This window comes from Mycteria americana, chromosome 1, assembly GCF_035582795.1.
Source record: "Mycteria americana isolate JAX WOST 10 ecotype Jacksonville Zoo and Gardens chromosome 1, USCA_MyAme_1.0, whole genome shotgun sequence".
Lineage (NCBI taxonomy): Eukaryota > Metazoa > Chordata > Aves > Ciconiiformes > Ciconiidae > Mycteria > Mycteria americana.
In genome coordinates this window covers 149,110,377-149,125,660 of record NC_134365.1, presented here as the reverse complement: position 1 = coordinate 149,125,660, position 15,284 = coordinate 149,110,377, and the positions used below count along the sequence as shown (strand labels likewise).

Here is a 15,284-nt window from a genome sequence, read left to right as displayed (position 1 = left end):
ATTGCAGACATTATTCATAGCATAAAAATTATCAGCAAAGTTGACAATTTAACAATATAACACATTTCAGATTTCCATACTTACAACAGGAATTCCCCAGTCATTCTTTTACAGGTTTTAGTATTTAAGGAACAAACCATGTGCCATTTCCAGTTAAAATATTTAGTATTACCATCAACAGTTTCATAACAGTTTTAAGTCATACCCTGTGACCATCCTCTAATTGAGTTACCATAAGGATCCGCCCCGTTTTTACTTTACAGCAGTGAGAACAGCTGGAGAAAAACAAACATAAGTGAAGCTTTCTTCTAACTCAAGTCAACTTTAGCTGACTTGTGTCTGAGTATCTGAGCTTTTACATGCCTTCTCCTCTCCTCCTTTCTATTGCAACTAGGTGATTCAGCAAACTAAACATATCTCCTCTCAGACTTTGTTCTCAGCAATACGCCTTGACAAATCTGTACATGAAGTCAAGCTTTAACAGTGGTCCTTGACTGTGAAAAAGACTGCGTGTGATCTATATATTGCCAACACCACACTCCCTAATTAGAAAATTTATTAATTATCTTTTCATTATCTCTTATGGAAAATCTGTTATCATTGTGTGCTCACTGCCTATCCACTGACCTTCTCTGTTCCCCATTTTATGTTCTGGTAATCAAAGTTGAAAATAGCTTCCCAGGTAATTATAACACTGATTTTGAAATGGCGCGCTCTATATATAACTGCATTTGTAACCCATGCTTTTTACATATTTGCAATTTCTCTATTTCCTTCCTCTTTATGGACTGCCATCTAAGATATTACTGAGATGCTGACAATCATCTCCAGATACATTTTTGCCCAAAGGTAATAGTCTTAAGGCTTAGCACTACAGAAAAGTAATTTAAATAATTCTTTCTGAAGGGCATTTCCTTCAATTTATTTAGAACTTTCAATCCTATGTCAAGCATAAAAGCAAGCTGCACATCCTTTTCCTTGGCTTTCTTAAACTTAACTGCAGTTTTCCCAGTAACTGTTGCTGCAGATGGACCTTAAAAAAAATTCAGAGCACTAGATTCCTTAGACATCATCCAATTCCAAAGGTAACTGAGAGTCTCAGATGGGCTTTAAGAATGCATTAATGCCCTCTGTCCATACAGCTACAAAAACAGGTCAATACTTGTGATGCTGCAACAGATTAAGTCAGAAGACAGAAGAGTCATTGATTTAGACAACAGACTGTCTTGAGATAGATTGAAAGGACTCTTAGATATCTATCTTGGGTAGAGAAGATGGTAGGGTCAGGGAGAATGAAGAAAATCCTGTATGTGCACACCTCCATTATAAATACACAAAACTAAGAGACAAATCACAAAACAGACCTAATGTGTCTCTTGCCTGTGTAACACCACACTGGCTTCCCTCCTCTCCCCTCCTTACTGTTTGCCCGTCTGCTTACTCAGATCATACATAATTTGGGGACAAGTTTATCGTTGCATCAGCTAAAGAACAAACTGATGCAGGTACTGACTGGAGCATCTTAGGTCCCTTATAACACAGTGCTATGTTTTATTGCTGATTCTGTAGGCCTTTTTAATTCTTCACTGTAAATAGTTCCACCTTCTTTAGGCAAAATGAATGAATCTGAACTTCTGTGTTTATACCACTTACTGCAACGATACTTAAAAAAAGGTCTGCTCAAAGGTTAATGGCTTTAATTTCATTTAGCTTGTGATTTCCGTTTGCACCACAGGTTTTGACGACAACTAAAATTATTCTTGCAGTATATATTTACTATTCTAGAGAGTTTGAAAAGCTAAACAGAAGTCAGAAAAGACATACAGAACAGTATTTCATTTAAACTTTTTTTAGCTTGGTAGATGTATTGCCTATCATCCACTGTATCATTTTTTGTTCATCTGTTAAGTTTCTTAACACAGAAACTGGAATTAGTTGAAGTATAACTTTTATAACTCATTAACTACAGAAGAGTTATGAAACTAGCAAAACTAAAACAGTCATACAACAACACTTAAAAAACCCTCTCCGTATTTGCAAAACCAGTAATCTCAGAAGGCAACAAATGCATATGGATTTTAACAGAGATGTGGTAAAGATCCAGATTTGGAATCAGTGTTCAGCATTAATCCAGCCATTTTTCAGAATCCATAGTAAAATATTTGACTGCCAAATATTGTATTTTACTTAAGAAGTCAGCAGAACACCACCACAGTCAGCAGAATACCACCACAGTGAATTCTGTAGGGTTATACTCATGCATATTAAATGTGTTTTATTTAGGAAAATTCTAAAATAACATCTTACCTTTGAAGTCATCTCTTGGGCCTTGCATTTCCTTCTTGTTCATTTTTCTGTCAGTGCAGGAATTGTTATGGGCGCCTTTGGAATTGTTTTCTAGGTAAGCTGAGCTCGTTCCTTTCTTGGAGGGATGAGGATCACAGAGTTTTGCATTAATCTTATAAAGCTCGAGGGCCTTAATGGCTGCTGCATTGTTATCCATACGGAGAAAAGTTGGACAGGAAGCACAAAATTCATTCGTGCAGGCTTCATTTCCACAGCCCTCAGTTAACTGGTGGTAGTAGCGCTCTATTAGATGCTTTGCAGCTGCTCGCTTCCTGTAGCAAACATTCAAACAGTAAGTACAAGGATTAGTGGAGCTTTCACATACAAAGCTCATTCAAAAAGCATCAGCAAGACAGAGATTAGTCAGGCACTGAAACACAAGATTTCTGTATCAGAGAGGACACATTAGGAGATTTTTTAAATGCAGGATTCTCATCTTGACAAATGCAAATATATTTAACACACAATTTAATTTGTGGGTCCTATGTAAGTGAAAGGTAAATCCTGTTTATGCACAGTTTTCAGCTTTACATTCTAGTGTTACAGTTGACACAATCTTGGTCAGTTCTGAACAATCTCTATTGTCACTGAAAGACAGCAATTTAGATGCAAAGCAAGGCTGCAAGTGAAACAGAACTGGATCTAGTACAGGTGATTGAGTCCGATGTATAGTACTGAGGTATGGTTGCCACTGACAAGGGAAGAGGCATGAAATACAAATGATCCAGGCATTTATTTAGTAATACTATCAACACTACACCACTAGGATATAAACCCTTTAAAAATTTAAACAATTTTTTTTAAACAAGATTCCACATGACTAAGTCATCTGATATTTAGTCTATTTAAATGTGCAGGAAAAATATTCCTTGCTTAAACTGATGACAAAACCACGATTAAAGATGAGCTCAAGGCAGAATATCTCTCCTCAGCTTAGTAAGGTATATAGTTCTCTAAAAGAAAAAAAAAAAGCTATTTGCCAAATCCTCCCTTTTCTCCTGCAATTATACATGGCAAGTACGTATTTTGAAGAATTACAACTGTATCACTATACAAAGCAATGTGCTCAGTACTATACATACACACACAAGAAAATTTAACTGGCCAATTAATAAGGTCATGGACTTTTACAGAAACATGCAAATGGTAAAGAAATTGTCAGAAAGTTGCAGGTAATTGGGAAAGAAGAAGCTGCATGCAGCACCAGGAGCACCACATTTCACCACATTTTGGAAAGAAACCCCCAAACCTTCACTTCATTTAAGAAAAGGAGTTATTAATGGAAACTATCAACTGTGAAACATTTCAAACATTTTGATTAGGTGTAACATGCAGGCTTTTTACCTAACTTTACTGATACAGTACTATAAAGATTAGAACATGGGAAGCAAGATTTTCATCAGAAATTGTGATATTAACTTAAAGTTGCCTCTTCAGATGTTGATGCACACACAGATTCTGCATAGAGCAAGTACTTGAGAACTGAAGTGCTAGACCCACTGGTACTACTCAGCACTTGCTGCACCTGGCTGTCAATACCAGCTGGTTAAGTATCAGAGTTTCAATACAGCTGCTTAAGAAGGGAAAATGCCCTCAAGTTCTGAAAGTAACTACTGAGGGGTGTATTATTCAGCAATAACAGCTTTGCTCCTTCCCTTTCACTCTTCAAGATCTCACGATCCTAGAAAAGAAAATATTTCTTACAAAGAAAACCATTACCTCAATGTCTACCTGACCTTCCAAATTCCCCAGTGAGTTCCAAGACAAAAAAAAAAAAAAAAAAATGAAGAGAAAGGTTTCCCTGGCACCTTGAGATGGAGGTGGAAGAACATAGAAAAAAGTAAAGTAGCACCAGCAATACCATCAAAATCACTCCTGTATAAAGAGGGACTAGCTGCATTCTGATCCAAGGAAAGAGTTCTAGCCTCTCCAATTTTTATATGTGGACTTAAGAAAACCTGCCTCTCTCCACGTATGTATATAATAATGTTTTTTTGATCTTGTCTTTCATACTCCAGCTTTTAGTACAGAGGATTTAAAAAAACCAACAGTTTAACACAGCTTAGACCAGTACATGATTTCAGACATCTATTTCTGAATGCCAAGTTTTCATGCTTTGATCATTCTTGACTTTCCATCATTCTAGACCTTCAGATTTAGAGTGAAATATTGTCATTTGTAAGCAGATAAGTGTATCATGTGAAAGCCTTTCTTTGTTAATATTGAATTTTTACACCTAGCTATGGCCACCTGTCTCACCAACGTGCTCCTTATTTACTCCTCTTGCAGTCCAATGCATTACCTGGATGCCTTCATGAAAGCTCTTTCCAACTCAAGTTGAAACTTACTGTTCCTTTAATTTTCCTCCCTCTCTCACTGACCATGTTTTCCACAGTACATACAAAATGGTGGTTATTTCATGTACACATTATCATTTTAACTTTATCTTTCCTTATCACATTTTTCTTCCTTCTTATTTCTCCATTGCAGTCTATATGTAGATCACAAGTTTTTTTGCCATAATTTTGGTGGTTTCTGACCTATGTAATACACCTGTAAATGTTATATGGATTATTTCTCACAGCTGTTTGAAGTGTATATATATTGGGGGGTGGGGGGTGTATTTATTTATTTACCTAAAGCAGCTGGAGTTGTTATTCAGATTAAATATATATTGTGAAAAGCTGACCAATTCCCTAAGAAGAGAGAACTTATGTTTTCAAACTGGAGAAATTGTTAGTCTTAAAGACGCATGCACACCTTTCTAGCTTACATAACATCTAGTTTGAATAAAGTTATTTCAATATATGAACACTGATATACTAACAACACATTTTATCATATTAAACAACACTCCACTTTCATCAGGTCATATCCGAGATGCCAGGAGACAAAGCTAAGCTTAGACTTGTCTCTAACAGTTAACTTGAGGGACTCAAGTTTTTTTGCTTCCAATTTTTAACTACCAATTATTTCTCAAACTGTGCCATGCCTACAATACTGCTGTTTGTACATTTTCATTTTGACTCATGGCTGCAGACGCACTGACTCGAGTTCTGTGAAATTCTATTAGAGACAGAAGGTTTGACTGAAAGTTAGAATTTATATATATATATATATATTTTTTTTTTTTTTTTTTTAAATCAACTATGGAAGCAAACAATACAATCTACAACAGTACTAGAATACAACAGTATTAGAATTTCCCCCCACCTCTCCCTGGTAGCTATTCCACAGACTTTTGACATGGCCTCAGATAAATTATTTAAGTACATAAAAAAGGTGGAGACTTAAAAGTAAGGATACAGTCCTAAGAAGGTAGAACAGAATTTACCAAGCCTTCCACAACAGCTACCCTTTCTGAGGTCTACCCATGAATGCACTTTCAGAGAACGCAGTTCCAAGTAAGCCAATGTGTGATTTTACAGAATAGTAAGATATTCCATACCACATTCCCATTGGGGTAACTTGAGGGATTATTGCCACTGTCCAGTGCCAACAGCCCACATTTCTATATTATTCAGAAAAAAAAGGTAGCATACCTTCTCCATTCTCCAGAGGTGAAAACTTGATCTCTTTCTACATTCCCCTGCTCATTTAGTATGTAGAAAACTTAAGTTCTTAGCCTGAAGCATTAAAACTGGTTCATCAAGCAAAGTAACACAAAACACCTCTCTATTCTTAACTCCTGCCATACAGTGAAGACTGCAGCTCCCTTAAAGTTCCTATACAGGGATCTAGTGAAAAGTAACTGGTCCCTTATAAACTCAATGACTAGTTTACTGTACATTAGCACACAGACACCTAGTGTAGCTAAGGCTGCAGTGACTGACTTGCATATATGTTTGCAAAGACTCATGCTGTTGTTGCACATCTGAGTATGAAACTGCACTGGTGTGGTTGCAGTTGTAAACCTTTCACAGACATATCACAGGCATATCCTTAAGGGCAACTTCCCACACAGTTGGCCTTGTATAACCTCCTCAAGCAAGACTCACTACTTCAGTGAGGGGGAGAGGCACCTCAATTAGACATCATCTTCCTTCCCCAAAGTCCAACGATTTCACAAGCACATTTTTCCATTTTAAAAAAAATGAGTATTCACTGACTTTTGTAGTACTTAAAGAAGAAAGAACACCTTTAGACTTTTTAATTGTTCTTTAACTAATAAAAAGCCAGATAATAAGTACTTTGCATTTGTAATTGAAATGCTGCCAAAACTGTGGAGTATCACTAGAAACATGCATCACTGAGCCTCTACCTTTCTAGACACTTAGGCAAACGTGCACCGGGCTGCATTTTGGGTTGTAAAGTAACTTTTGAATGTCTCAACCACATACAAAACAGGGGGTTGAATGTACTGGTTCAAAAGTTCCTATGTAACAGCATCTAATTTGCATTTCCCAAATATCTTAAACTAAACACAGAGAAACATTACATAAAGGAAACTTTTGCAACAGAGAAAATCAGATGTTTAAACATTTAAGGAATTTTAGAAAAATCTGAAGCATATAATTCTTCAGAGCAAAGAATTTTCATCCAAGTTTCAAAACTTGCCCGAAGTTAAAAATATCTGCATAAATGCATAATTTTTGCTTTAAGGTCACCTAAATTTTAGAAATACGTATGAAGGTTTCATACTTGTGTGGAAATATCAGTGTGAAACGACATATTTCTGAATGGTTTCTGCTTGGGACACAACAACTTTTTTATTATTTCTACACAGAAGTCTCACATTGCTCCAAGATGGGCAATTTTAGTAAGTAGAAATTTAAAACGGCCTGTTTTAACAAAACTATTAGGAATTCAGAAGTGCCAAAACGTTCATACGCTGTTTTCTTTCTTTACACAAAAAAAACCAACAGAAGTATTAATGTGCATGGAAACTAGAAGAAAATTTATGTTTGTCTTTTGGATAGGAAAAAAACAGGGACCAGTTTTCTTTAGTACTAATAGCAAAACAGCTTTCAGTACATGCCTTAACAGACAGGAGCATGAAGAGACTTACACACCTGCAACAATTATACTACACTGTGGAAATAAGATGACCAGCAGACCAAAAACTGTTAAAAACAAGTGTGGATTACAGATGGACAACTTTGTGAAGTTAAATACTGCTTTCTGAGAGTTTCAGTTTCAACCCTTGCATGTCGGTTTTCTGTTTAGACTAAGAAGAGCAGTGCTAGAGAAGACAAGCTTCCAGTAAAAGCACTGCCTGCACAGACCCTTTTGAAGTGGCCTGCACACCAAGCTGCCAAATGCTCCACCCAGAGCTGGAGCCGAGCCCTCTGTTCCAGCAGTGTTGTAACACCTTTTGCCCGCCTTGGCCACTGGCACCCCAGCAAACGTACGTCTGCAAACGCACACACACGGAGCTCACATTTTCCAAACCTTGTTCTTTCCAGTGTGGTGGGCCCTGATAGCTGGGGTGCAGACTGTGAACTCCCTTGGACCATACTGGCTTCACCCAAGGGACCTCCCTCCCCACCACACATTCTAGATCCACTGTGCCTCCGGGAACATCGTGTGCTGACAAAGTCAGGCAACGGCACTTCCTCAGGAAGGGTGAACCTGAGAACAGAAGAGTTGTCCTGGCTTTATGAAGCAATGCAGAAAGACAGCTAGAGAGAGGGGGTCAAGAACACCCTCAGCACATATCTCAATCTTGTCTCACAGACAAATTACCTTGCTACAGTCCTATTAGAAAAGCACCCTTCATTACTGGCCTTTCCTCTTCAGGTTATTAGCTCCAGGACTCTACAGAGATAACGTCATGCCACAGACCACCCGATTTCATACCGCAGTTCCTATCTGTCCTTCTTAAGAAGGCATACAGTGCCCTACCAGCTATGCCATCCCTCCAACATTCAATTAGCCAAAAAATTGAGAGATGAATAATGCAATTATACCCTAGCTTTTCAACCTAAGCAATTTCAGGAAAAATCCCCAATCACCACCCCCACCTCCAACATCACAGGCCTGAAGCCATTAAATAATTGATTATGAGGAAACAATTATTAGGCAATTATTGTAAGCAATCAACACATGTAAACGGTAATTACTTTAGGCATACTTGACTGTTTTAAATATATGCTCACATTTACGGAATCAGTGCCTTTTGAAAAGGCAGGGAGAAATATAGCCTTCATAAAAAAAGCCCATAAATTTATTTAACTACAAAGAAAAAGTAACTTGAATTACTGCTGGAATAAACTTATTACTAAGTTTAGAACTGACCATAAGCTTAGAACATCTTACTCTTTGAACAAATCTGTTACTCTTAATATTTTTAAAGAAAAAGTACAGAATTGTTATCAGCTGTTAAACTTCCAAAGAATAATCATGTCTAACCACACAAAACATTTCAACAGTTCTCCAAATTTTGCTTTATATTATCAACTAAGGAGTCCTAAACTCTAATACTCCGTACTGGCTGTGAGGCCACAATAAGACCAGTTTTGTCTTTATTAGAAAGAAATGAAATGACAGTAACTTCACATACTTGCAGGAATCCTTCAGTCTGTCTTTTATATTCAAGACAAAACAAATAATGAATGTTTTATCAAGTATTAAGCAAAATATATATTCTTGAGTATTTTCCATGTTGTTTTCCCTTGGTTAAAGAAGTCCTGGCACTCAAGCAAGTACAATTAAACTTCACGTTGTACTCTACTGAACAAGCTTAAATTTGTCACGTATAAAATTTATACACTGTATTCTGATCAGCAGCCCAATCAAAGAAAGGAGATTAATATTAGCACTGCAGTGAGATGTCAAAAGATACAGACAGTAACTTGGAGACACTGATTCTGGTTGTCTACTTCTGGACCACTGGAGTGTTTCAGTAGAAAACATGATATAAGAGACAAACTATTTCAGACAAAAATACTGATATAAGAGGAGTACTGACCATTGCAACATGTAAGACCAACCTGCAGAGAAGAGATCTAAATGCTAATCAACCTTGTACTCTCCTTGTACAACTTGAAGAAAAGACACCAAGTACAGGAAAGGGACAAATCACAAACTGTTTTCAAGTTATTAAAAACTCCAGAACATTTTTTAAATGTTAGGTTTCCATGGTAGCATTCTTTTACTACGCCTTCATTCTGCATGACACTGTCCTAGAATGATGGCCATGATCACACAGAAATTAAGTGCAAATAACATGGATCATAAGACTTAAACACCTGAGCTTCCAGTTTAAGAACACTCTAGCATTTGTGGATTAGACAGCTCCAGAGAGAAATATCTCCTCTTTAAGCTTTCTTTTTTTTTTATTTTTTAACTAGTAAATTCACAGCATCCTCCAAGCTCCGTGGGAACTAAGGTCTATAATACATTTGCTTCAGTTATATTTTCTAGTGCAAAATCTGGAATTCCTTTTCTTTCAAATCATTATAAAATTCAGTCAGCTTATCTTCTGCACACTTTTGCTCTTGAAAGCAAAGGTAAAACACACACTTAATTGTAACTTAAGTAGTTGCTAAATTTAAGAAAGTAATAATTATTGAGTAGAGTCAATGCAGTCTTATTAACTGATGAAGTTTCCTCAAGGGAATCACTGCCTGGCTAAATGATGCATTGCAAGAGGCTCTGAGAAGAAATTTTTTAATTCATCCTAAACAGATCACAGTATAACACAGTGCAAGGCTGCAGGTGTACATAAAGATACTTCTTACATCTTTTCCTTCCAAGAATGGCAATAAAACAAGCAGCAAATGCCACAAAAATATGTATATGTGGCAAGGTTTGATACAAAGGCCATGATCAGCATGTCCCACGGTTATGTTATGCAAACCCACCTGTGTTTTCAGCTATGAGGAAAGTAATTTAAAGCATTCATATCTAGAAAGCACTAGGAAGGCATCTGAAATATGTATCATGAAACACTAATACAGTTACTGTATATTTGCAATGGTTGTAATTTGTTTCTCTGGCACATTTTGAGGCTGCTGCAGAATTTTTATTTTGCTATTCTTTCAAGCGAAACAAACCAGCTATCAAATCTACTCCAATGTGAGATGACTATACACCAACTGTAACTGTAACAACACTTTAAATGCAGGGGTATTCAAAGACTTTAAAGAGAGGGAGAGAAGTTTCAAAATTGCAAAATTTTAAGGATCCCATCCTTAAAAACAGAAAGAAGGAGAGATGAATGCACAGAAAGCCATCGTATCAAAATACTCAAACCTTTGCCTTGATATGTGACAACACACAATACACAGAGAGAAAATACAAACTGATAAGTTAAAGTAACAATTAAAAATTATGTAATTTAGTGCTAAAGAGGTTTTAAGAAAGTTATACTAATCGAAGCCGAAAATTAATGCAGACCTGTGACAGGACCAGACAGGAGAAGATGCTGATCTTAAAAATTCAAAGACTTGAATGAATGCTAAGGAAAAGAGACTCCTAACTCTGAGCTAGCACCAAGATGTTCATCACGTATAGTGCCAGAGTTTGAAAACCTTGGGATAAGCAAGACTTATCCATGGAAGAATTTACTGCATAAGAGTCTGAAAGAGTCAGTAGATTTCTTTTATTTATTTATTTTAATTCACACATGTGAAACATATGTGACTATCCTCTTGATATAAAGCTTTGCAATGCAAAACACAGAAACAAAGCAATTAGCCAACCAGAGCAAAAACAACTTAACCATTCATTGTGCAAATAACAAAATGCTCTGCCTAAGTCCCTGCATTTACTAATGAATTATAGGCATGTAAATAACATAGTAACTATTTTAGCTCCACAGTAGGCTTGCAAGTCACACTGTATTACCCAGCCTGCCATTCCACCTTAGGTGGCAAGAGCAACTATGCAGCAGGATTGCAGAAGTTCTCTGTAATAGGTGATGTACACATCACATTGTGATACAGTTTTAAAAAATTTAGTTTTACAAGTATACCATGCATTAATACTGTATAACTACTACTCAAACAAAGATGTGAATCCCTACAGCTTGCCTGGCTTACATCTATTTTGGACAGATACCCAAGATCTACATACTCAGGGCAACTCCGATCATCATTCTATTAAAAAAAAAAAAAAAAAAATCAGCTTTCACACAAAAAAGCTTGCTACTGTAGATTATTTTCTCAGGTTCAGTTTTAAGGAGGATAAAACACACACACACACACGAATCGTCAAACTGCTACAAGGAAAAACCATTGTACTGCTTTTTCCTTCCAATTTATCACAGGTCCTTATAGAGTCTTTGTTTCACACCAGTCAAGATCCTTGTTTCTGACGCATCTTTCCTTAGAACGTGTAAAAAGCAGGAGTCCAACTGACAATATCCAGAGTGGACTACAGCCAGTCTACAGCCTGATTCCCCCCATTTGGCTAGGCCAGGGAAACAAAAGAACACAACACAACTTGCTGCAGGAACCATAAAACGTAATGCAGCAGAGGCTACTACTGGAACAGAAGAGACCATAGCAGGGTTTTTGCCCTGCAACCTCTGTGTCTAACGCATGTCCACGTAGCAACAGCCAGTCACCTCTCAGGTCTGGATCCCTGTAACCTATACTCCTAAGAAAGCATCTAGACAGCTCTTCTGTAACAGATGGCATTAGAGGGAAAAGCAAATTCGTCATCCCAGGAGAAAAGCTCCTCCTAGCGCAAGGAAAGACTTCACCACAGTGAACTGGTAAAAAACACACGGGAAAAGCATTCCTTGTTTCCTCCTCATCACTTTTAACATTAAGTATGCAGTCCGATGTGGAGGAGCTCGCCTCAGCTTTGCTCCTCCCCACGCTGGGCAGCTACAGTAGAGGAGCCCTTGAGCAATTCACACTATGTCCCTAGCCTGCAAAACATCCTGAAACTGGCATTCAGCCCACAGTGCGTAAAATGCTAGACCACTTGGGGGGAAGGTGTGGAGGAGACAGTTTAAGGTCAGCGAAGAAGTTTGTGGCAGAAAAGAAATGAACCCAGATCTTCTGAAGCCTCAGACAGTACTCTAACCACCGGGCTATGCTCCCTCTATTATTTTGGAACTTGTGCTGTAAGCCAGAAAAGCAGAGTTTGTGGTTTCCCTATTTGAGCTCTATGACAGGATGGTTTGAATAGCTAGAAAAGAATCTTTGCTAACTCACAGAAGAATAGTCTCAAATAACTTTTTTCTTTTTAAAAAAAGGTCCTCTCATTCCTGCAATCCTTTTGAATTTGAAATTGAAAAACGGACATTTCAGCCTATCACAATCTTGCTTCTAGTTAATCTTGGCTTCTAGGCTAATGAAGACAGCCCAATACAAGGTTCAGAACTGTAAGCAAGATGCTACATGAATACTGTTCAGTGAAAGAAAGCTAGTTTTCTGTTTCTAGAAATAACTAGTATATAAATTTGCCAAATTAAGTCACTTTTTTTCTTCTTAGTTCAGCAATCCATCTGCCACAACAGATATTAGCAGGTATTGTGCCTTAGTACTGAAGTGTATTCAAACCCATGCAAGATATTAGTGAACAGCAGGTAGAAATTACATGCCTACTGTCAAGTCTGAATACAGGCCTGAAGATTTCTGACACTGTATTATGCTACCATCTACTGGTTCTCGTTAAATTAAACCTCTGAACTTTCCCTTCAACCCACTCACCCTCCAAAAAAAAAGTCACAGTTTCTATAAAGCCTCAAAATTATTTTTCCATAGCCAAATACTAACTTGAAATTTTCTGAAGTAATTCCACAGTTCTACCCAGCTTTTGTCTTCTTTTTTTTAAGCAGGTGCAAGAGCAACCAGTACATATGTTCAAAACATTTTTAAACAAGATATACCAAACTCATCCACTCATTTACTTACATTCGGCTAGTTTCAATGTTTTCAGAGTGAGGTTCTCCTGGTGATCTGCAAATACAGATACAAAACCTTAAGCATTGTTTGTTATTTTAAATCATTGCAATATAAAAAGTTAGGAAAGGTGGAAAGTGATGATAATGTATTATTGCCACCAAAAGCATCAACTTTTACGCACTTGCACATTTAATATGTTTGATCAAACTCTAGAAGACAGTTTATAACATAAAACCTGACAATATAATGAAGCCAAATTTCTCTAAGGAGGACAGCACTTTTTCCCCACAGCTTACATAACAGCAGCCGTTAGAGGAGAGTTCTGCTGGCAGTACTTCCATATTCAGGTTGCATAGTGCACCAGTTCTGGGCTACTTCTTCACAACCACTTCTGTAACCAAAACGTATATTCAAAGTTTATCAGTGATCAACTGTTACAAACAGATTCTCTGCACAGTTGGACTCTAAAAAGCAGCAGCTCAGAAGCAGGTCTCAACAGAATCTCAAAACAAATTTCATGTCTCCCTCTACTTGAAGTTAGGGTTATAATCTCACAGGCAGCTTTCTGTTTCTTCCTTCCAGCCAACAGGTCAGCCAGTAATATTCAGAATTAGGTGTTATTGCCTGGCATTTTTGAACTCACAAGCAGCACCTGTGTTCAGCTTGCCAACCCCCTTGACTTAATTTACAGAGTAATTTAAGGGGTATAGTTCCATATTAACTTAAGTAGGCTAAAGTATAGCTGTTTAGCTCCTCCTTATTCCCATCTTCTTCCTTATGCCAGCACTGGTTCAAGAAGTTAAACATTTAATTTTTTTTTTTTTTTGACAGATTATTTTTTTCCTCCCTACCCAGTGAGTCTGTAGCCAGATGAGAGTTTGTAGCCAGATGAGCCAGGAGACAAGGCAGTACAAATGCAGCAGTTTTGAGTTCAAGCACCTTAAGCTGCCTTGAAATCATATCCTGAAGAACACTATCCAACCTTTGCTTGGGTATAGATTTTGGTACAGTTGACCAGAACTGCCACGCTGGATATATTGCATAAAGAGTGGAAATAGAGCACAACCATTACAGTAAAACTCTGTAGCTTACATGAACAAAAATGCCTTTCATGACAGAGCTTTCTCAAAACAGAGGTAAGCTAAAGTCTGCAAATAGAACTCACTTTGTAGGTTTCAACAGAGTTTGCTAAGGGACTTCAGTTAGCACAGCTAAGCAGGCTTTGCCATAGCTTTACTGGGAAAATCTTTGTTTATAGGAATGGAATTTCTGAATTTCTCTATTTACTATATGACTATCTATACTATTCTAAATGCTAGTGGAAATCTCTGCCTGTAGCCTGAAACATTTCCTTTTTTCCTGTGTTTCATTGTGCTACCTTACTGGATGGTCCCTCCTATTAAAGCCTGGATTGTTCTCTGAATTCTCTACTAAAATCTTAGTTCCTTTACTTACATACCAGATCTTAGCAACTTTCTGGATTTTACCAAACTGTATTATATTAACAGACCCAGTGCCTAGAAAGCATTTCTGGCAGACAACTTAAAATTCCTAGGCTAGCTGGATACTATGCAGTGACAGATGATGCAGAACACAGGAAGTTATTTGTTTATATTCCACTAAGTTATAAAATTCAACTGACACTAGCAATGGAATTCTGAACTTACTATCTAACTAACTATATCATGCTTAAAATGCAAATACCCTCTAACTGGGAAATAACATGAAAACTGGCCAATCTCAAAATTTGGTCTCTATCTATTCCCTCCAAATGATGTTTCCCTTACTCATTAAAGTTCAGGACTGACGAGATAGTTACTGACAAAAATAATGCTCAACAGCAAACCAAATCAAAATTTCATTTCCCTTCAACTCCAGTGACCAAAACAAGTCATTAAATTCTTAGCAGAGAGAAAAGAACCTCACTTATTTTTTTCACCTAATAAATTAATAATTATTCACATAATAATTATTCACCTTTCATAATTATTCACCTAAGCATGTAAGTGCTAGAAGCCATACACCCTGAGGAGCAGTGGAGAGAGAGCAGTGGCTAGCTCCTTTATTCACACCCAGGACTTCAGAAACTGATAGCAAAGAGCTTGGAAGTTGGAGGCGGTTGCTATCAACTCATAG

The 15,284-nt window shown here is 37.3% G+C and overlaps 1 protein-coding gene across 6 annotated transcripts in view; it reads right to left on the bottom strand.

The window, feature by feature from the left end:
- The window catches only part of UBE3A (ubiquitin protein ligase E3A), a 55,030-nt gene that overhangs the window by 20,757 nt on the left and 18,989 nt on the right, over positions 1-15,284 (bottom strand). For 5 of the 6 annotated variants that reach the window (XM_075523637.1, XM_075523646.1, XM_075523619.1 and 2 more), the window contains 2 exons: positions 13,158-13,202; positions 2,308-2,618 (listed from right to left, as the gene is read on the bottom strand). In XM_075523637.1, coding sequence (XP_075379752.1) covers positions 2,308-2,618; positions 13,158-13,202 — 356 coding nt within the window. The remainder of the gene's footprint in view (positions 1-2,307; positions 2,619-13,157; positions 13,203-15,284) is intronic. The other variant, XM_075523660.1, reaches the window with a different exon arrangement.